The sequence below is a fragment of the Schistocerca gregaria genome, chromosome 1, assembly GCF_023897955.1.
Source record: "Schistocerca gregaria isolate iqSchGreg1 chromosome 1, iqSchGreg1.2, whole genome shotgun sequence".
NCBI lineage: Eukaryota > Metazoa > Arthropoda > Insecta > Orthoptera > Acrididae > Schistocerca > Schistocerca gregaria.
Window position 1 is genome coordinate 1,205,662,186 of NC_064920.1, and position 21,717 is coordinate 1,205,683,902.

General features: G+C 45.7%; 1 protein-coding gene across 1 annotated transcript in view; it reads right to left on the minus strand.

Annotated features, from left to right (window-relative positions):
• Window positions 1-21,717, minus strand: part of LOC126299008 (ras-GEF domain-containing family member 1B-like) — a 2,459,283-nt gene that overhangs the window by 289,308 nt on the left and 2,148,258 nt on the right. Inside the window, exon 8 of the mRNA XM_049990678.1 lies at window positions 3,591-3,809. Within this exon, the coding sequence (XP_049846635.1) occupies window positions 3,591-3,809 (219 nt within the window). The remainder of the gene's footprint in view (window positions 1-3,590; window positions 3,810-21,717) is intronic.

Here is a 21,717-nt window from a genome sequence, read left to right on the forward strand (position 1 = left end):
CGCTGTAGTTTGTAACTAATTTACGTTTTTCTCGTATAGTTCAATAATTGTCACCCTGTACGTAGTAGTGGAAAAAAGAAAAAGGTCAGTTTGCTTCGTCCACGGGTAGCCAGCGTCAAAAGAAAAACGTAAGAGACCTAAGGCACACTTTCTGACGAAGTGCAGTGTGCGGTCCGCGGGGCAGTTGGTGCGACTAACGGCGACCGAGGCGGCGGGCGGCGGCAGCATTAACCTGCGCGCAGGGGCGTTCCGCTGACCGCACAACACGTGTACCTCGCTGGCGGCCGTGTAGCCCGGGGCTGGCGCGCCGACGATCAGCCGGCGGCCGGCCGGACGAGAGAGAGAGCCGGCGGCCGGCCGGACGAGAGAGAGAGCGCGAGTGCAGCACGTCTGCGAAACGAGTGTCTCGCGACGGCGTTCTTGTATTTTAACATTTTCACGGAATTCCTATTAGTATAACAAATATAGCTCGCGACCGCAACTTTTATTATTACGAAGACCGAGTGCTGTTCGGAAAGTAAGGTCCGATCGGTCGCGAAATGATAACCACAAAGAAAATCAAAAGTTTTTATTCGCAACAGTTAGCCGCACCTTCCAGGTATCGCTCTAAACAGCCGCCCCTCCGGCACACACATCAGTAGTGGCGTTGTACAAACTTCCCAGTACACTCACCACAGAAAACAGCCGCCTGTGCTTCCCGTCAATTCCCTAAGCTGGCCTGCCTTTAATCGTTTGTGCCAAAATGTTGTCTTCGTAGCCAGCGGTTCATTTGAGAGATGAACAACGGAGGGAGCAGGAACCGAAGACTGCTTTGCGGCTTCGGAATCAAAATCGCCTTTCTAATCAGAAAAGAATTGCTGCAGACAATGAATAAAGTAGCGTCCTAACCTGTCAGCGAGAAAACACTGCGACAAGAATTTCTTGCAGTGGACATCTAGAGTCGGTCACCTCACAAGAGGCCATTACTCACAGGTACAAAAAGGCGACCACAGAGAAGTTCAGTGAGGTAGAAGGATATGTGGCTGTGTACAGGACGGGAGTATGGGCAGGCGGTGGGCGTTATGGAATGATTAGGATTAATTTTAGAGAAAGGCCATTTATTGGCTAAAGCATGTTGAAAGGGGGCTACATAAGCCTAGGGAGGTGAGGGTGAGCCAGAGCGTAGAGTTTGGCGGACCATTGTTCGCGAAGTTACCGAAAGTGGTTGTCTGCCAAAACTAAGTCCACAGCGCCGCAGCACCGGGAGAAGCGGGAGATGTTCAGCACGGTATTAAATGATGCTTGTAATGAGTTCTCTAAGGGAGACTAACTTTTTTGTTCAGTGACCTTGTCATCAGTTAATCATTAGACGCAACCTGATAGTGAGTCTACATTAGCAACATTTCGTCTAGTAAAGAAGTAATTTCACGAACAAGCTTCCGCCTTTCATGTGTGGATAACGCTACCTAGTACAGATATGTATTTTCATTAACATGGAGATAAATATAAGGGCACTTACAGCGTTTGCTAGACGGAACCTGAAAGTCAAAGTGTGCCCCTACGAGTGTAGCTCCAGAGTACAACGTGAGGATGTAACACCATAGCTCTAATACTGTACTGATTTATCCTGCCTTTTGTTTATTCAAGATTATGACGTTGAGCTTTTGTAATTATTATTAATTTAATACTGTATAATACATGTATAATCTTTTCTCAGTTGAAAACTTTGATGTCTTTTAGATTGCCGGAAGTGAAATCTCTGTAATATGCACAATATGAGCTAATGATATGTTTTGTCTTTCTCGCATAATCTCTTTGGTTATCTTTCAGGTTGCATAATGTTTTTAAAATATTTTTTGTAGAAATGTCAATATGTGGAAATGTTCTGTTTCATTTAATATTTTTGATTGCTGTTATGTAAACTGCTGACCTTGACTTAGCGTCCTTAGTTATTTTGTGTGTAAAAGGTGGGGTGGTTCCCCTCGGGAACGGAACTGTGTAGCGCGCGCAAAATGTGGTTGGCATGGATAGAAAGGTGGGACAAACAGTCATTCGGGGATCACCAACAGCTCACGAAAAGGTTGTGAATTTTGCTGGTGCCGATAGGTGCTTTTTGTGCCGTTTTCCAATGTGCCAAAGCCTCAGATGGATGCAGTAACTAGCTAGAATTATGTTGGAATTGATATCTATCATCGCCACCAAAAAATGACTGAGTCCGGCAATACTACCTGCAAATCCACCTACCAACATGCAATCGCCAGCACGTAGCGCAACCACTGTAATGGAGCACTATAGTAATTTACACTGAAGGATCAGCTCATAGGATGTCATAGCTCACTCAAATATAAGGTAAATTTTAAGTGAACTCTTGTACCTACCGTGATTTATCCTCAGTCACATATCCAATTAGGTTCCCTCCCATGCTAAACTGCTTATCGAGTGTGCTTTATTGAAAGCACATTACAATTAATATGGCAACAGAGTGTGCTAAAATTAATATTATTTGTTGAAAGGCTCTTACAAATATCTCAATTTTGTGTTTCACAGCAGTAAAAGTTCTGAACTGCAACTGTTGAGAGTTATATGTTCATGCTTGCCAAGTGCTTGTTTCACTAATGTAATGAAAGTGCATTTATTTTGCTCTACTACAGTGGTCAAGATTAAGGCCCTCCATTGAAAGTAGTCCAAATGCTCAAAAGTTACTTAATTATAGAGAGTTTCAATTACTCTTACTATTCCTGTCACGTTCTGTACAATATTGGGTTCCTCTTGTGTATTAGAAGTGAATATAAATGGTGTCACAGGAACCCCAGTTTGTCTGTTGTGCTCATGCTAGATAACGATTAATAGAACGACCACTATCTATGAAAACAGTAACTTCTTTATTCAAAAGACAGTGAGGAGTAATTTGTTAGTGAACTCCATTTAATTTTCATTCCAAGTAGAAAGGTGTTTACTAGTGCGAGAATTAACATGTGCACAATAATTATTTTTGCTGTGAATATTATCCATATTTCATGTCAGATAGGAATATGTTTAAAAATTAAAATTGAGCGTATGTCCAATTTACGAATCTACAGTGAATATTAATAGTAACATTATTGAGATCATTCAGTTTGGCTAAGTCCTCGAGGTAATAGTGTGTTTCGTTATCAATTAAATTAAATGCAAATAGTTTGTTCTGCTCTGTCAGCTCCAACCTTAACGTGAACGTATGCGGGTGCCAGAGTTCATTGCACTCTCGTATAGGCTGTGATGGCACATTGAAGTTACTTATTTTCAGTTCCTTGAACAAGAATGTTACTCATTCTTATGCCTAATTAGGCTGTCGACCGTTGTTATTATCAATTGGACACTGCAGATAGGTAAACTATTGTTTGTTACAGTTGAAATATTTACGCGATTGTAACTTTCACTTCCGTTAACAACTTAATTCCTTTCAGAGAGTAACACCGCTCTGTTCTTTATACTGTAATTGCTTTAATAAAAATAATTTGTGGTTGTGGTATAATAGTGGCAGGCGGCAGTGTTACATGGATACGGCGAGTTTTCCTGTTTCGGTTATGAGGCGCAGCGTGAGTGTGTAAGACGCAGCGGCAGGCCGGCCTCACCTTGTGCGCCGGGTGCTTCTCGCCGAGCTTCTGCTGCTGCTCGCAGATGGCGCACACCTCGCCGAGCAGCTCGTGCGGCTTGATGAAGAGCCGCGAGCTGAGCAGGAAGGCGAACAGGTAGGCCCTGTCCGGGTAGTAGTCGGCCGTGGGGACGACGTGCTGCACCAGCGCGTCCAGCGAGCCGGACACCAGGTTCCCGCCGTCCCGGTACACCAGCGCCTGCGACACCGCGCCAAGCGTCTCCTCACTCAGGCGAACATCCGTCAGTGACACGCAACACTGCAACTGTCACTGATGCCAGAGGTGAACATCAACAAGTCTAACAATCAATGATGTGGCAGGTGTATACCAACTATGTGTACTGGCACTAGTGTCGGAGGTGAACATAAAATACTGTAACTGTCACTGATGCCAGAAATGAACATCGAAAACTCCAACTTCTTTCGTGTTGAAGCTGAACATAGACTATGGAAACTCGCATTGAATGTCAAGGCAAACATTGAAGACTGGAACTATCTCTGACGTCGCAGGTGAAGGCTGGAGCAGAGCTATCGCTGACGTTGGAGATAAATATCGACTACTGAAACTCTCATTTAAGTGGCAGATCAGCACAGACTATGGGGACTGACATTGATATCGGAAGTGAACACCCAATACAAAAATGGCTCTGAGTACTATGGGACTTAACATCTGTGGTCATCAGTCCCCTAGAACTTAGAACTACTTAAACCTAACTAACCTAAGGACATCACACACATCCATGCCCGAAGCAGGATTCGAACCTGCCACCGTAGCAGTGAACACCCAATACAGAAACTGTTACTGACATAAGAGCTGCACTCCGAATACTGGAGCTCTCATTGATGTCAGAGATCGACAATGGCTATGGCAGCTCACAGTGATGTTGAAACTTCCTGGCAGATTTAAACTGTGTGCCGGACCGAGACTCGAACTCGAGACATTTGCCTTTCGCGGGCAAGTGCTCTACAAAGCTACCCAAGCACGACTCACGCCCCGACCTCACAGCTTTACTTCTGCCAGTACCTCGTCTCCAACCTTTCAAACTTTACAGAAGCCTGCGAACCTTGCAGAACTAGCACTCCTGAAAGTTCTGCAAGGTTCGTCGGAGAGGTTCTATAAACACTCCGCTGCACAGTGGAAATCTCATTCTGGCACAGTGATGTATCTGAACGTCAAACATTGGAACTATCATAAATATCAGGGGTGACCATCGAACATATAAGTAGTCACCGGTGTCGAAGGTAAAATTGACCATAGAACTATCATTGAGATGAATATCGACTATGAGCAATGTCAGTGAGGTCAAAGGTGCACATTGAACACTGAAACTGTCATTGATGTTGCGGGTGAACACGTATCAGAGCTGTCACTGACATTGGTGATGAAGATCGACAACTTTCATTGATGACAGGGGTGAAGAGTGAATATGCTAAACGGAACTGGTGTCGTATTCACTGCTGCATCGAGTACAATCCACATGAGGCCGAGATACTTTATTTCAGTTTAGAGCTTCGAGATACCGACCTCCCTTTCGTTATCATTTAGAACACATGTCTAGCAGTTAGTTGGAAAAGAGGAGAGAGCGAGAGACAAGTGATTTAAAGGTGTCAAAGGTCGTGCACGCTTATTTCAAGTAGAGTATATGTGAGTATTTATCCCGACGAGCAGCACGTAGAGAGCCGAATTGTCTGGAAAATCCAACTCCATGACCACAAGAATATTCGCTAGACGGTAAAGGGTGAAAAAAGATGATTCCTATAACTAAACTTTAGGATAGCAGCAGCCAAAGTAGTGACGAAGCAGACTTTATAGTCCGACTTTTGTCCAAACCCTGTCTTCGCACAATGGAAATACCGAATGTACGACTCTGAACATTGTTATCAGTCATTCAGAGTAAATGTAACGTTAGGACACGGAAAAATTAAATGTACAGCGTATCGTGATCCTTCTAGCAGCACGGTCAATTGTTATTAAAGTGAGACCATACTGCCTGGCTACATGACCTGGTAACAAACAGGTGAGCAGTTAGTTTGCTGCCGAAAAACTGGCATTTTTTTGTTTCTTTTTCGCAATGAGGCGTTCTTCACTTCCTTTAGTATAAAATGGCAGCACACACACCATCCCTTATTACTTCCTTCTTTAGTATAAAGTGACAGCACACACACCATCCCTTGTTATTTCCTTCCTGAATTCGTTCTTTATCAGCGACGTAGTAACTTGCCCCGTGCCAGTTGTTAGTGCTGAAGTAAAGTCGCTGTCGCAGTAATTCCGGCGACCGGGCTGACTTTGAACCTGCAGCAGTCACTCACGTCGGCAAACTGAATGGATAATCGCCCGCCTTCTCGGCGGGGGAAAATTGCTTCCCGAGACTTGGGCCGTAGCTCGGGGCGCGCAGTGCAGCTCGGCGCGCAAACCCCGCGGAAGTTCGACGCTCGGAGGGTGTGGGCGTGCGCGGGTCAGGTCCCCCACGTGCTGGCCATTCCTCTCGCGGGTGGGCCGTCGCCGCTCGCTCCAGTTGGATTCGTCGCTTCATTCCTGCAGCCGGGGTGGGGGAGGAGAACGAGAAAGATAAAGCACGAAAGCCAATCATCACCTCGCAGTCTGCGCCGTCCCTGAACCTAGCTGAGTTCACAGATGCAAGATACGTGCTCACTCTGTCTCTAGCAGGGGTTCCCCAGTGGCTGCTCCATACTAGCAGATTTTTATCCCAAGCTCCGTAACAGAAAAATGTTATAAATAACTTGATGCCGGCCCTTACTACAGTACTTCACCTACGGTAACGATTTTCATTTATCTCGCGCATTCTACAGCTACATCTGTATAAACATTTCGCAAGTCAATGTATGTTTAATAATTTTTTCATAATACGGGGCCCCAGTCATAATTTATTTTTTTTTAAATTCAGTACTGCCATTAGACTGTTGTTTATTTGTAGTGTTATATTTACACTTACACGATCATGATTTGGGCTTCAAAGTGCCATTACAAAGTGTTTTAAGTGTTATGTGGTGCCTCAGATGGCATACTTGTGTATTTAAAATGCACTGTTAGACACATGCCCTCAGGGCCGGCCGCGGTGGTCTCTCGGTTCTAGGCGCGCAATCCGGAACAGTGCGACTGCTACGGTCGCAGGTTCGAATCCTGCCTCGGGCATGTGTGTGATGTCCTTAGGTTAGTTAGGTTAGGTTTAAGTAGTTCTAACTTCTAGGGGACTGATGACCACAGCAGTTGAGTCCCATAGTGCTCAGAGCCATTAGAACCATTAGAACCATGCCCTCAGACAGTGTGTTTAACAGTGTATTTTAGATACGAGAGTATGCCATCTTAGGCACTATATAACACTTAAAACACTTTATAATGGCACTTTGAAGCCGAAATCATGACCGTGTAAGTGTAAATGTAACACTGCACATAAACAACAGTCAAATGGAGGTACTGACTTTAAAGAAATCAACGTATATTGGCACTGGTTACATCGCAAAAATACTACCTATTTGCATGCCTACTTACGCTTTCCCCGCTTAATAGTTCTCGGTAGTCTCCTCGTGTTTGCTAGCACATCCTACATCCTCGATATTTGAGCTATCCACTGTCGGCTAACTTCAAGAGAGGCGCTGATGTTGCTAAGTCCAGCTGGAAACTAATGCCAACGGTGGCAACCGTCGTCCTATGCAAGTCCCCGCACCGTCCACGGCGCATGCGCCATCCATCACCAGCGCTGCCCCCAAGGCTGGGCTTGTGCGACTACCGTAGTAGGCACCGACCCCGACAACGTATCCAATGGAAGGTTACCTCTCAACCACTCGGGGCGCATCGAAGTCCGTTGTGCTTTGATGCAGGATAATACAGGACTTCACGTCCCGCTAGGAGGAGAACCCAGGTCTGTAGTAATCAAATGTCTGCAAATAATTTCAACTGACTGCTAATAAACACTGTCCCAAAAACCGGCCGTAGCGGCAACTATCAGGTTCTCGTTAAATTCCGTGCAGTGTTCCTCGTTTAAGTAATGAAGGAAACAATGTGCAACGTACGGTGGAGCAACGTATCCGTTAGGACAGAGCGGCGAAATTCGGGGTTAATGGGCTACAGCAGCAGATGACTGGCGCGAGCCTGCCGCGCCTCTCTTAGGCTCGTCATCATTCGGTTGGAACCCAGACGAATGGAAAACTGTGAACCAATTTCCGCTGATCGCACGGTTCGAGTGTGGCGTAGTCACCACGAAGCAGTGGATCAAAGTTGCGAACGTGGTACTGTGCAAGCTGGTGGGGGTTGCATAATTCTACATCTACACCTACATTTATACTCCGAAAGCCATCCAATGGTGTGTGGCGGAGGGCACTTTACGTGCCGCTGTCATTACCTCCCTTTCCTGTTCCAGTCGCGTACGGTTCGCGGGAAGAACGACTGCCGGAAAGCCTCCGTGTGCGCTCGAATCTCTCTAACTTTACATTCTCCTCGGGAGGTATAAGCAGGAGGAAGCAATATTTTCGACACCTCATCCAGAAACGCACCCTCTCGAAACCTGGACAGCAAGCTACACCGCGATGCAGAGCGCCTCTCTTGCAGAGTCTTCCACTTCAGTTTGCTAAACATCTCCGTAACGCCATCACGCCTACCAAGTAACCCTATGACGAAACGCGTCGCTCTTATTTGCATCTTCTCTGTCCACCCGACCTGGTACGGATCCCACACTGATGAGGAATACTCAAATATAGGTCGAACGAGTGTTTTGTAAGCCACCTCCTTTGTTGATGGTCTACACTTTCTAAGGACTCTCTCAATGAATTTCAACCAGGCACCCGCCTTACCAACAATTAATTTTATATGATCATTCCACTTCAAATCGTTCCGCACGCATACTCCCAGATATTTTACAGACGTAACTGCTACCAGTGTTTGCTCCGCCATCATATAATCATACAATAAAGGATCCTTCTTTCTATGTATTCGCAATACATTACATTTGCCTATGTTGAGGGTCAGTTGCCACTCCCTGCACCAAGTGCCTATCCGCTGCAGATCTTCCTGCATTTCGCTGCAATTTTGTGGGCTGTGTTTACATGGAATGTTCGAGGACCTTTGGACCCATCATTGTCTGTAAATCGTTATTTTCGGCAACTCGGAGACCATTTGCAGCCATTCGTAGACGTCATGTTCCCAAACAACGATGTCATGTTACCGGACCACAGTTGTTCTCGACCACTTAAAGAAAATTCTGGACAGTTCGATTTGGTTAGCCACATCACCCCACATGAACCCCTTCGAACATTTATGGGACGTAATAGAGAAGCCAGTTCGTGCACAACAGCCTGCAACGGCAAAACTTCCGCGACTATGGGCAGCTATAGAGGCAGAGTGGCTCAGTACTGCTGCAGGGGACATCGAGATACTGCAATACGCCGGGCAAAAAGATGTCCAACACGATATTAACAGGCATCACGTGACTTTTTTCACCTCCGTGTAAAGGCTAGAGTGCTCAATAATCAAAAGGTTGTGCTTCAGAAATATAACTTTATTGCTAGAAATATGTTACGTTAAGGGCTTAACCACCTTGCTGCACGAAGATATAAAGGTCACAAGGTCGCCTGCTTCCTACGCGACTTTATGTCGCAATTGTCGTGATATTCTTCAAACGTCGAAACTCCTTAGAAATCTTCCAGTCTTAAAGGACATACTTCCACCACAAGGAACAAAAGCCACAGATCTACCTACACTCCTCTCCAAGCAGCTCCGGTAATGGTGCTAACTCCACAGGCAGATGAACCAGCTTCTCCGCGTATCCGTTCTCTTTAAACACTGACACCAAGTGTGCCAGCTCCTATGGCTAGGATAGTCTTTGACTGCCACACAACACTGGCGCCGGTGTGTACTACGGACGGCGCCACAGGCCAAGTTTTGAGACAGCGCATGCGCCATGTACGATGTAGAATAGCGAAAGAAACTGGTACGCCTGACTAATATCATGTAGATCCCCTGCGACGGGCAGAAGTGCCGCAACACGACGTGGCATGGACACGACTAATGTCTGAAGCAGTGCTGCAGGGAACTTACTCCATGAATGCTGCAGGTCTGTCCATAAATCCGTAAGAGTACGAGGGGGGTGGAGATCTTTTCCGAACAGCATTATGCAAAGCATCCCAGATATAATCAATAATGTCCGCATCTGGGGAGCTTGGTGGCCAGTGAAGACGTTTAAACTTAGAAAAGTGTTCCTGGAGCCACTCCGCAGTAATTCTGGACGTGTCGGGTGTCGCGCTGTCCTGCTGGAATTGCCCAAGTCCGTCGGACTTCACAATGGACATGAATGGATGCAGGTGATCAGAGAGGAGGCCAACGTACGTGTCTCCGGTCAGAGTCGTATCTACACGTATCAAGCGTCCCATATCGCTCCAAATGCAGACACCCCACATCATTGCAGAGTCTCAAACAGCTTGAACAGTCCCCTGCACACGTCCAGGGTCCATGGATTCATGAGGTTGTCTCCATACCCGTCCACGTCCGATACAGTTTGAAACGAGATTCGTCCGACCAGGTAACATGTTGGCAGTCATCAACAGTCCCAGGTCGATGCCGATGGGCGCAGGGGAGGTGTAAAGCTTTGTGTCGTGCAGTCATCAAGGGTACACGAGTGGGCCTTCAGCTCCGAAAGCCCATATCGGTTATGTTTCTTGAATGGTTCGCACGCTGAACCTTTTTGATAACCCACCATTGAAATCTGCAGCAATTTGCGGAAGGGTTGCACTATTGTCACGTTGAACGATCCTCTTCAGTCGTCGTTGGTCCCGATCTTGCAGGATATTTCTCCGGCAGCAGCGATATCGGTGATTTGATGTTTTCCCGAATTCTTGATACGGTACAGTCGTGAAACGGTCGAACGGGAAAATCCCCACTTCATCGCTACCTCGGAGATGCTGTGTTCCATCGCTCGTGTGCCGGCTGTAACACTACGTTCAAACTCACTTAAATCTTGATAACCCGCCATTGCAGCAGTAGTAATCGATCTAACAACTGCACCAAACATTTGTTGTCTTATATTGGCGTTGCCGACTGCAGTGCCGTATTCTGCCTGTTTACATATTTCTGTATTTGAATACGCATGCCTATACAAGTTTCTTTGTCGCTTCAGTGTATAAGACTACGGTTTCCAGTCTTTTGGCATTTCAAGGGGACTCAGCATCAGCAGTGTCTCTCCTCGAGACAGCGGGCAGATGGTTTACCGAAATATCGAATCACACCGACTTCAGGATTCGGCAGTAAACCCGAGTAGACTAAAAGATATTCTATTGTCCATTACATGCGCGAACGAAACGAGGGAAAAATGACTGCCTATATGCTTCTGTAGGCGCCGTAATCTCGATTACGTTTCTCTCATGACGCCTACGCGAGGTATACCTGGTGGCAGCATAATGTTGGCGCGCTCTTTCTCTCTCAGTTTACCTAACAGGGTTTCGCGGGAACTACGAGTGCGCCGACTTTCTTCCGAGGATCCCCATTAAGTTCGCAGAGCATTTCTGTCACGCTTTCGTTTGGGCTGTACCGACCTGTTACGATCGTCGCAGCGCGTCTCTCAATTCGTTCCATGCCTGCTGTCATGCCTACTTTTAGGTTGGGGGTCTTGGGGATATACGAACACGGCTTCAGCCTCAAAGGGTGCAGGGAAAACGCAGGACGAGGGTAGACCTGGCAACAACCGACAACGCAGATGTAAACTGTCGTAGCTGTGTTGGTGAAGAACCAGAGCTCCAAGTGGTAATAGAAAGCACTGATGCTCAGATCGCTGTAGGTACTGAAAGATGGCTTAAGCCAAAGTTTTTACTCAGGTTGCCTAGTTGATTTGTCGGAGAGGACCAACTGGCAAAGTCATCGGTCCCGTCGGATGAGAGGAGGATGGGGGAGGAAGTCGGCCGTGCCTTTTTAAACGAAACATCCCGGCATTTGCCTGAAGCGATTTAGGAAAATTAGGGAAAATCTAAATCAGGGTGAACGGACGCAGGCTTGAATCGTCGTCCTCCCGGATCGAGTCCAGTGTGCTAACTAATGCGCCACCTCGCTTGGCTATTACTAAGGACTCAAAATTGTTCAGAAATAACAGATTAAATTCAGTTGCCTGCGAAAGGCAAAGGTCCCGAGTTCGAGTCTCGGTCCGGCACACAGTTGTAATCTGCCAGGAAGTTTCATATCGGCACACACTCCGCTGCAGAGTGAAAATCTCATTCTGGAGATTAAATTCAGTTCTTTGTGGTGCGTTTCTTGCTGTTAGAACAGTAGTTTGTCTTGTAGTGAAACTGAAATGGATAGTTGCTGTGAATTAATGTGGGTGGAGGCAGAGTCGGTTTAAGGCATATGCAACACAATCTAAGAGAGGCGCCAGGGCTGCCTTATACGTGAGGTTTACATGTATAATATCCCAGATTTTGTACAGTGTGTACAACAATTAATACGAACAACTGGCCCGGATGAACGTGAACAATAGAAAAGGGGGAGGGGTGACTAGGGGAGGGGGAAGGGAGAAGCGGGAGTAGGGGCACCAAATGATGCGTCACGTGTATGGAAAAATATTCTCGACCCGGTGCTGGGTGGAGGTTATACGGACAAGAAGCATGCAAGACATCTGCTAAAATCTGAGAGACTAACTTCTGTGGTGCTAGAGGGAGCTGCAGAGGGTAAAAACCGTAGAGGAAGACCGAGAAAGGAATACATGCAGCAGGTAACTGGAGACTTGGAATGCGAGTGCTACTCTGAGATGAAGAGGTTGGCACGAGAGAGGAATTCGTGGGAGGCCGCAACAAACGAGTCAGAGGATTGATGAAGAAAAAGGGTACACTTGAGAAGTGGGGTAAGTTAATAAATTTTTTGTTCTACCGCCACGCCCCGCCTCCCCGCCCTCCACTTTAATATAATTATTGTAAAGGTCAAGAAAAGTATGAGTCTCATTTCGAATAGGTACCCTACTCATATAATTACAATTGATGGTGACTTACTTCATTTTACCGCCTATATCATGGAGAAAATATACGAGGGCATCCTGAAAAATAATGTCACATGACGTGCACATTACTCGGTCCATTGTCGCACTTCGCTGACGAAAGTTGCAACGCTCTTCCGCTGGAGGACTCTGAGTAACTCTAGAGTGTAACATTTCGGTGTGCAACGTAACTGCGTTACTGCGTGAGAAACAGCGCGCTGTAATATAGTTTCTAACCGCAGAAGAGTTCGTCTACACATCAAAGAACCCTCTCCTTTAGCGTAACAATACCAGACACACACGGTCGCTGGGAGATCTGCAAGAATCGGACGCCTTTGGTTCACCGCGTTCGATCTTCTTCCATACAGTCCCGAGGTGGCCGCATCTGATTTTCATCTGTTTCCAAACGTAAAGAACACCTTCGAGGGCTTCCCTTTGACAGTGATGAAGCGGTGCAAACAGAGGTGAGTCGTGGCTCTGTCAAACATCCTACAATGACGATATCGACAAACCGGTCTCTCGTTCGGAGAAATATATTCGTCGCCAGGGCGAGCATTTTGATATAAATGCGTAGTATCAAGAATGAAGATGAATAATATTAAAAAAGTTTTTTTAAATTTAAAACAGTGTCAGAAATTTAGTGATGAACATTACTCAAGAGCTGAGAGAACGAAGATTTTCGAAACGACCTCATTCGTACGTGATCTAACCGTCCTTGGGAAGCAATATGAGCCAGCCACCTTCTTTCCCCGCGACTAGACTTCCGCGGTGTTTATAACTTAAATCGTTGCAGGTTAATTTAGCGCTCTCGTCAGACTGAAGTTCCTCCGGAGATGATTACACCAGTCGCTAAACGCACTCACAGGTCCACACACTCAGCTCTAGCGCGGGCCGATTTTTCTGTACATGCCAGCCGACTCCACAGCAGATGCTCGTACATCCCACATGAAATTACGCCACGCTCAAAAGACCACGCTAAAAGCCCGCATTTGCAACAGGCTTCGCGACCACAAACGTTGAGTACACTCAGTGAGAACCACATTGTTGTTTATTCAGCTTAAAATCACTTTCAACGGTAAATGTTTTCGCGTGTACCCGCTGCGTCGTTTTTATCCCTGTTGAGAATCACTTTGGGGAAAATAAAGGGAGCTCTTTGACGTGGTTTGTGGACGGCAGTGTACGAAGTAAACTATTCGTGTGTCTGTCTTGCAGTTTCTCTTCCATGGGCTAATGTCAACCATAAACAGAGAGGTGGCTTTATCATTTATGAACATCGTGCTGCTGAAAACACTCCAACATTTACAGAACTTAAGTTTTCGATTCACTTTACAGTTTTAAGCGAAAGGCTCCCCTAGAGATTCATCGAGACTTGCTTTTGTTCCATAAATTTGTGCGAATAATAATGCACAGTAAGCACAAAATTAATACAGCCAGAATACTGGCGAGTTGCTCAGTCTGACCACGCTTTCAACAGGAAGATAATATTTAAAAAATCCGTCACTAACAAGGCAAGTACGCGAGATCTAAAGGCTAAATAAAACAGAATAAAAATGAGTCTACAATACGGACATATCCTTTCCATGATTCATCAATGTACTTTATCGTTACAAACCACATTTGTATGCAGTTCATGTTTAGATGTTAGCGAATCAATCAAATTTTAATATGATTTTTATTCAGTTTCAGACGTTGAAGGTTGGGTATTTCCCATGTACCTGAATGTTGCTTGTGGTAGCAGGCACACAGAATCAATACATACCTACAGTCGCAGGTTCGAATCCTGCCTAGGGCATGGATATGTGTGATGTCCTTGGGTTAGTTAGGTTCAAGTAGTTCTAAGTTCTAGGGGACTGATGACCATAGATGTTAAGTCCCATAGTGCTCAGATTCATTTGAACCATTTGTAGACAACGGTAGTTTTTGTAGCAGCTTTCGTCAGCTACGGCCGTGTATGCGTTCCTGTATGTCGGATGTGTTGCGTACCTATCAGGCGTTACCTCAGAGCGATCGCATTCTTTACAGAGTCTTGCTACATTCCTCTAATAACAGGAAGCGGCGAATCGTCTAGAAACTGAGTTAGGACATATGGAGGGCCAGGTAACCTACGAAGTATTTTTGTTCTACATAGTTATTCTCTCTTCTGAACTTACGAATAAACAGTATTTATAGCAAAACTGAATCTGTCAAAATATAACTACGGTTTTATTCGAAAACTCTTGATTTGTAACGTGAAACAGGGGAATGTTGTAGCCTAAACAAACAACAGAAACAGTTTCATCATATAGCGCTAGAAAAAAAAACAATATCCTCAACAAAAAAGTAAAATAAAAAAACTCATAACCAAAATATATCAAACATCGCTTCAACACTTCGTCAAACTTACATAAATCATGTTTCTGTTATTCACAAACAACATTCTCATTTATCAACAACAATAGGAAATTCTTGCATTTGGTCATGATGAAGAACGTTCTACTGAGTACAAAATAACAATAATAATTTTATGTCTGAGTTAGCTGTACCTATTTCAGAAATAGATGCTTTGCTTACATAAAACCACGGAACTTACGCAGTCAACTAATTTTTATTACACCTATAATGCAATTTATATTCTGAACGGATATAAAATGCGCAATGAATTAACACTGAGCGATGAGCGATTCTAATTATGTGCAAAACAAACAACCAACCAAACAAAAAACAAAGATAAGTCGTCGGTTCCCATTTTCTCTCTTACACATTTATTTCTTTCCCTATCAGTTCTACCGACACTACCGGCAGTCCTGCCATTTACTACGTCGTTCATGCTGTGTACCGAAATTTCTGGTAGAGCGGAACTCTGTTCTTGGTAGGTTAAAGCTGTGTTCCAGAGCGGGACTTGAACCTGGGACTCAGCTTTCGCGAACATGTGCTCTATCGACTGAGAATGCAAGAGAACTTATGTGAAGTATGCAAGGTAGAAGAATGGTACTGGCGAAAGCAGAGCTGCGAGGACGGGTCGTGAGTTGTGTTTGGATAGCTCTGTCGGTACAGTACTTGCCCGAAAAACGCAAAGGCCCCAGGTTCGCGACCCGATCCTAAAGACAATTTCACTCTGCCAGGTAGTTTCAAATCACTTCCACACATTCCACTGCAGAGAGAAAATTCATTCTGGTCTTCGCGTTGTCAAGAGATAAATCCCAGAATTTGTTTGAAATGATTAAGGAAACCGCAGTTAAGACGGCGACAGAAAATACCTGAAATCTACTTCTTCCAGATACAATCCCGCAGAAAAATAAGGCTTCTGATAAAATGTATTAAATGCGTGTGTAACAGTGAAAAACGGCAGTTGTAAAAGATATTAGGGTTTCCGATATGTCACAAAAAAAGAAAGCACGACAACAGCATAAAAAATGTCAGCTTTAGCACGTATGTTAGGTAGTAAATAACCAAAATAAATAACTGACAGTGTCATGCAAGAATGAAAGTGCTGAAACATGTTTGGATAAAACGATCTAATGAAACGACGCATTTTTTTCTTAGCTTAGTGATTTTTCTTAGCAGTCAGGGAAATAAAGAAGAGCTACATTATCCAAAAGATGATATCACCAGGCACGTAGCGAATGTCAGACCCTGTCGCGGCCGCAGAAACACTTGACTGACCGAGACGGGCGCCGCAGCAGGAGCCGCCATGTACAGAGGGGTGCAGTTTTCGTTCTGCGCAGTCGGCCCGCCAGCTGTAGAGACGGGTAGCCACTAATTCCGAACAAGATTTAGCGGTACAGCCAACTGCGGCCTCTTGAGCGTTTACTGAATAGCGTGGCGCAGGCTTTTGTTTCTCAATTGGCCAACAGCGGTAGGGGATTACTGTTTGAGAGAGCTGACGTCAGCGCTTAACGGCTACCCGCATGCGAACACCGGCTATCGATCCAACGTCGGATCGCATAAAATAGCGTAGTCCGTTCTGTAGCATCATATTACGTTTCTGACATTTCAAACATAACTGTACGTGCCGTAATGCAGCTACAACAGTGGAAGCTTTACACAGAATGTTCCCAATCGCCGACAGGCAGTAGTTAGTCAGCCAAAAAGCGAAAAGATGTATTTTTGACGCTGTAATATCTCTAAAAACGAATTGCTTCTTGTCTATTATTCAAGAGAATTGTATTAAAATCAGCATATCCCATGCAATAAAAATGGTTTGTGCCATTGAGAAATTTGCCAGTAACTGTTCATTCTTTTTCTCATTTTCTAGTAATTTTGCCATAAGTAAGTTGAGCCGTAGAGAGAATAAGGCATGGCCCCTAGCAATATCTGTCGCGATTAGTGAATGGATATGTGCGGTAAAAATTAGTTTCTTCATTCGTAAATCACTTACTGCTATATCATTCCCCAGCAAATGTAGCTGAACTAAGAGGCTCCATTAATTAGGGCGTGGATTTACCATTTAAAGTCGTGATTGACTTGCAGTTTACAACACTTGCCGGCCGGAGTGGCCGAGTGATTCTAGGCGCTACAGTCTGGAACCGCGCGACCGCTACGGTCGCAGGTTCGAATCCTGCTTCGGGCATGTATGTGTGTGATGTCCTTAGGTTAGTTACGTTGAAGTAGTTCTAAGTTCCAGGGGACTGATGACCACAGCAGTTAAGTCCCATAGTGCTCAGAGCCATTTGAAGCATTTTGTATTTCATTAGGTGAGGAAACTTTCGCACAGCTTGTGGGGTGGGAATTGAAATAAGAACACCGTGAATTCATTGTCCCAGGAAGGGGAAACTTTATTGACACATTCCTGGGATCAGATACATCACATGATCACACTGACAGAACCACAGGCACATAGACACAGGCAATAGAGCATGCACAATGTCGGCACTAGTACAGTGTATATCCACCTTTCGCAGCAATGCAGGCTGCTATTCTCCCATGGAGACGATCGTAGAGATGATGGATGTAGTCCTGTGGAACGGCTGCCATACCATTTCCACCTGGCGCCTCAGTTGGACCAGCGTCCGCGCTGGACGTGCAGACCGCGTGAGACGACGCTTCATCCAGTCCCAAACATGCTCAATGGGGGACAGATCCGGAGATCTTGCTGGCCAGGGTAGTTGACTTACACCTTCTAGAGCTCGTTGGGTGGCACGGGATACATGCGGACGTGCATTTCCTGTTGGAACAGCAAGTTCCCCTGCCGGTCTAGGAATGGTAGAACGATGGGTTCGATGACGGTTTGGATGTACCGTGCACTATTCAGTGTCCCCTCGACGATCACAAGAGGTGTACGGCCAGTGTAGGAGATCGCTCCCCACACCATGATGCCGGGTGTTGGCCCTGTGTGCCTCGGTCGTATGCAGTCCTGATTGTGGCGCTCACCTGCACGGCGCCAAACACGCATACGACCATCATTGGCATCAAGGCAGAAGCGACTCTCATCGCTGAAGACGACACGTCTCCATTCGTCCCTCCATTCACGCCTGTCGCGACACCACTGGAGACTGGCTGCACGATGTTGTGGCGTGAGCGGAAGACGGCCTAACGGTGTGCGGGACCGTAGCCCAGCTTCATGGAGACGGTTGCGAATGGTCCTCGCCGATACCCCAGGAGCAACAGTGTCCCTAATTTGCTGGGAAGTGGCGGTGCGGTCCCCTACGCCACTGCGTAGGATCCTACAGTCTTGGCGTGCATCCATGCGTCGCTGCGGTCCAGTCCCAGGTCGACGGGCACGTGCACCTTCCGCCGACCACTGGCGACAACATCGATGTACTGTGGAGACCTCACGCCCCACAATTGAGCAATTCGGCAGTACGCCCACCCGGCCTCCCGCATGCCCACTATACGCCCTCGCTCAAAGTCCGTCAACTGCACATACGGTTCACGTCCACGCTGTCGCGGCATGCTACCAGTGTTAAAGACTGCGATGGAGCTCCGCATGCCACGGCAAACTGGCTGACACTGACGGCGGCGGTGCACAAATGCTGCGCAGCTAGCGCCATTCGACGGTCAACACCGCGGTTCCTGGTGTGTCCGCTGTGCCGTGCGTGCGATCATTGCTTGTACAGCACTCTCGATTTGTGGTGGGTCTGACACCGGTATCAATGTGTTCTTTTTTCCATTTCCAGGAGTGTATAAGGATTACTGAATTGTATGTAATGAGATTTGCCATAATTTAATATAAATTCATTCACCTTGAACCATCTGCAGATGCCTCAAGATATTTCATGAGGTGTCTTTTGAACAAGAGAGCTAGTACTAGTCCTAATTTCCATGTGTGCATCGCCAGGAGAAAGATCAAAATTCTAACCAGGTGTAGCTACTTTTAATTGCTTCAGAGGTAACAGAATGCGTCCAACATACAGCCTCGTCTGATTGTTTTAAACATTGACTAATTGTTCTGATTGTTGCCAGCATCATATTTGAAGTACCAGGGAAGCTTGTTGCTAGCCTTACTTGCCCCGAGTCCCATTGGGTTTTACCCCTAACGGTTGAGGGACTAACCGGTGGATTTGGTAGTCTTTGCCGTATGAGCACAAAGGTGACCACGACTCAGAATATGTCCGAGATGCCCAGCCTTATTCCAAAGTAACAGGAATCCTGCTGTCGGGACCACTTACTTGGCCACTCATACGTTGCCCGTGGTTCATGAACTAGGACATGACTACAGGAACCCACACCATGATAACTGCAGCATCCAAGAAGAAATCTTGGGAAGACTTTGGAAACAGGTTGGAGACTATGGGTCAAGCCGCTGGAAAACCATTCTGGAGTGTAATTAGCAGTCTTCGTAAGGGAGGTAAGAAGGAAATGACAAGTATTTTGGACAGGTCAGGAAAACTGCTGGTGAATCCTGTGGATGCCTTGGCAGATGGAGCGAATATTTTGAAGAGTTGCTCAATGTAGGTGAAAATACGATCAGTAATGTTTCAGATTTCGACGTAGAATGGGATAGGAATGATGATGTAAATAGGATCACATTTGAGGAAGTGGAGAAAATGGTCAAAAGATTGCAGTGCAATAAAGCAGCTGGGGTGGATGAAATTAAGTCGGAACTCATCAAATACAGTGGAATGTCAGCTCTTAAATGGCTACACAGGATAACTGAAATGGCCTGCGAGTCGGGACAAGTTCCATCAGACTGGACAAAAGCAGCAATCACACCAATCTTTAAACATGGAAACAGAAAAGATTGTAACAACTACAGACGTATCTCTTTAATCAGCGTTGTGGGTAAAATCTTCTCAGGTATTGTTGAAAGGAAAGTGCGAGTATTAGTTGAGGACCAATTGGATGAAAATCAGTTGTCAGTTGTCAGTTGTCAGGACCAGATCTTTAGCTTACGGCAAATTATGGAGAAGTGCTTTGAGTGGAACAGGGTATTGTATCTATGCTTTATAGATCTAGAAGAAGCAAATGATCGTGTTCCTAGGAGGAAGTTATTGTCTGTTCTCCGAGATTATGGAATAGGCGGCAAACGACTGCAAGCAATTAAAGGCCTTTACATGGATAGTGTGGCAGCAGTTAGAGTTGACGGTAAACTGAGTTCATGGTTCAGAGTAGTTTCACGAGTAAGACAAGGCTGCAACCTGTCTCCACTGTTGTTCATATTATTTATGGATCATATGCTGAAAACAATAGACTGGCTGGGTGAGATCAAGATATGTGAACACAAAATAAGCAGCCATATGCGGATGACTTAGTTGTGATGGCAGATTCGATTGAAAGTTTGCAAAGTGATATTTCAGAGCTAGATCAGAAATGTAAGGACTATGGTGTGAAGATTAGCATTTCCAAAACGAAAGTAATGTCAGTGGAAAAGAAATATAAACGGATTGAGTGCCAAATAGGGGGAACAACGTTAGAACAGGTCGACGGTTTCAAGTACTTAGGATGCATATTCTCACAGGATGGCAACATAGTGAAAGAACTGGAAGCGAGGTGTAGCAAAGCTAATGCAGTGAGCGCTCAGCTACGATCTATTCTCTTCTGCAAGAAGGAAGTCAGTACCAAGACTAAGTAATCTGTGCACCGTTCAATTTTTCGACCAACTTTGTTGTATGGGAGCGAAAGCTGGGTGGATTCAGGTTACCTTATCAACAAGGTTGAGGTTACGGATATGAAAGTAGCTAGGATGATTGCACGCACTAGTAGATGGGAACAATGGCAGGAGGGTGTCCACAATGAGGAAATCAAAGAAAAACTGGGAATGAACTCTATAGGTGTAGCAGTGAGGATGAACAGGCTTAGATGGTGGGGTCATGTTACACGCATGGGAGAAGCAAGGTTACCCAAGAGACTCATGGGTTCGGCAGTAGAGGGTAAGAGGAGTCGGGGCAGACCAAGGAGAAGGTACCTGGATTCGGTTAAGAATGATTTTGAAGTAATAGGTACTAATGTTAGCACTGAATAGGGGAACATGAAGGAATTTTATAAGGGGGCTATGCTCCAGACTGAACGCTGAAAGGCATAATCAGTCTTAAATGATGATGATGATGATGATGATGATTGACTAATTGTAACTATGCAATCGACATTGGTCTCATAAGCACTGTTCTCTGTCTTGCAGGTACGGAAAGAACCATGGAATTACTGTGTTGGAGGCTTTACGATAAGCTCCCCTTCGCCGACTCGCAATATTAACACTCCACCAAGCACGCGTGATGACGTATTTCTGCATACGAGAACTACAGACGAGATACAGGCAGGATACACTTGTCTTCGCTACTGATAAAGGTATCTGATGTAGCTGCTGAAACGTCTCAACACTATTTAACCCCTTAATGAGCGCGGTTGTGACCTTCCAAGTTTCCACTGACGTCACAAAAGTCACAGGATACCTCCTAATACCGTTAATACCGTGTCGGATGCTTTTGCTAGTGCAGCGACTCCATATAGCATGGACTCAACAAGTCGTTGGAAGTCACCTGCAAAAATATTGAGCCATACTGTCTCTATAGCCGTCCATAATTGCAAAAGTGTTGCCGGTGCAGGGTGTTGTGCACGAACGGACTTCTCAATTATGTACCATAAATGTTCGACGAGATACACGTCGGTAGATCTGGGCGGTCAGATTATTCGCTCGAATTGTCGAGGATCAGATTCAAGCCAGTCGCCAATAATTGCGGTCCGGTGACGTGACATTGTTGTTTTGGAACATGGAGTCCATGAAAG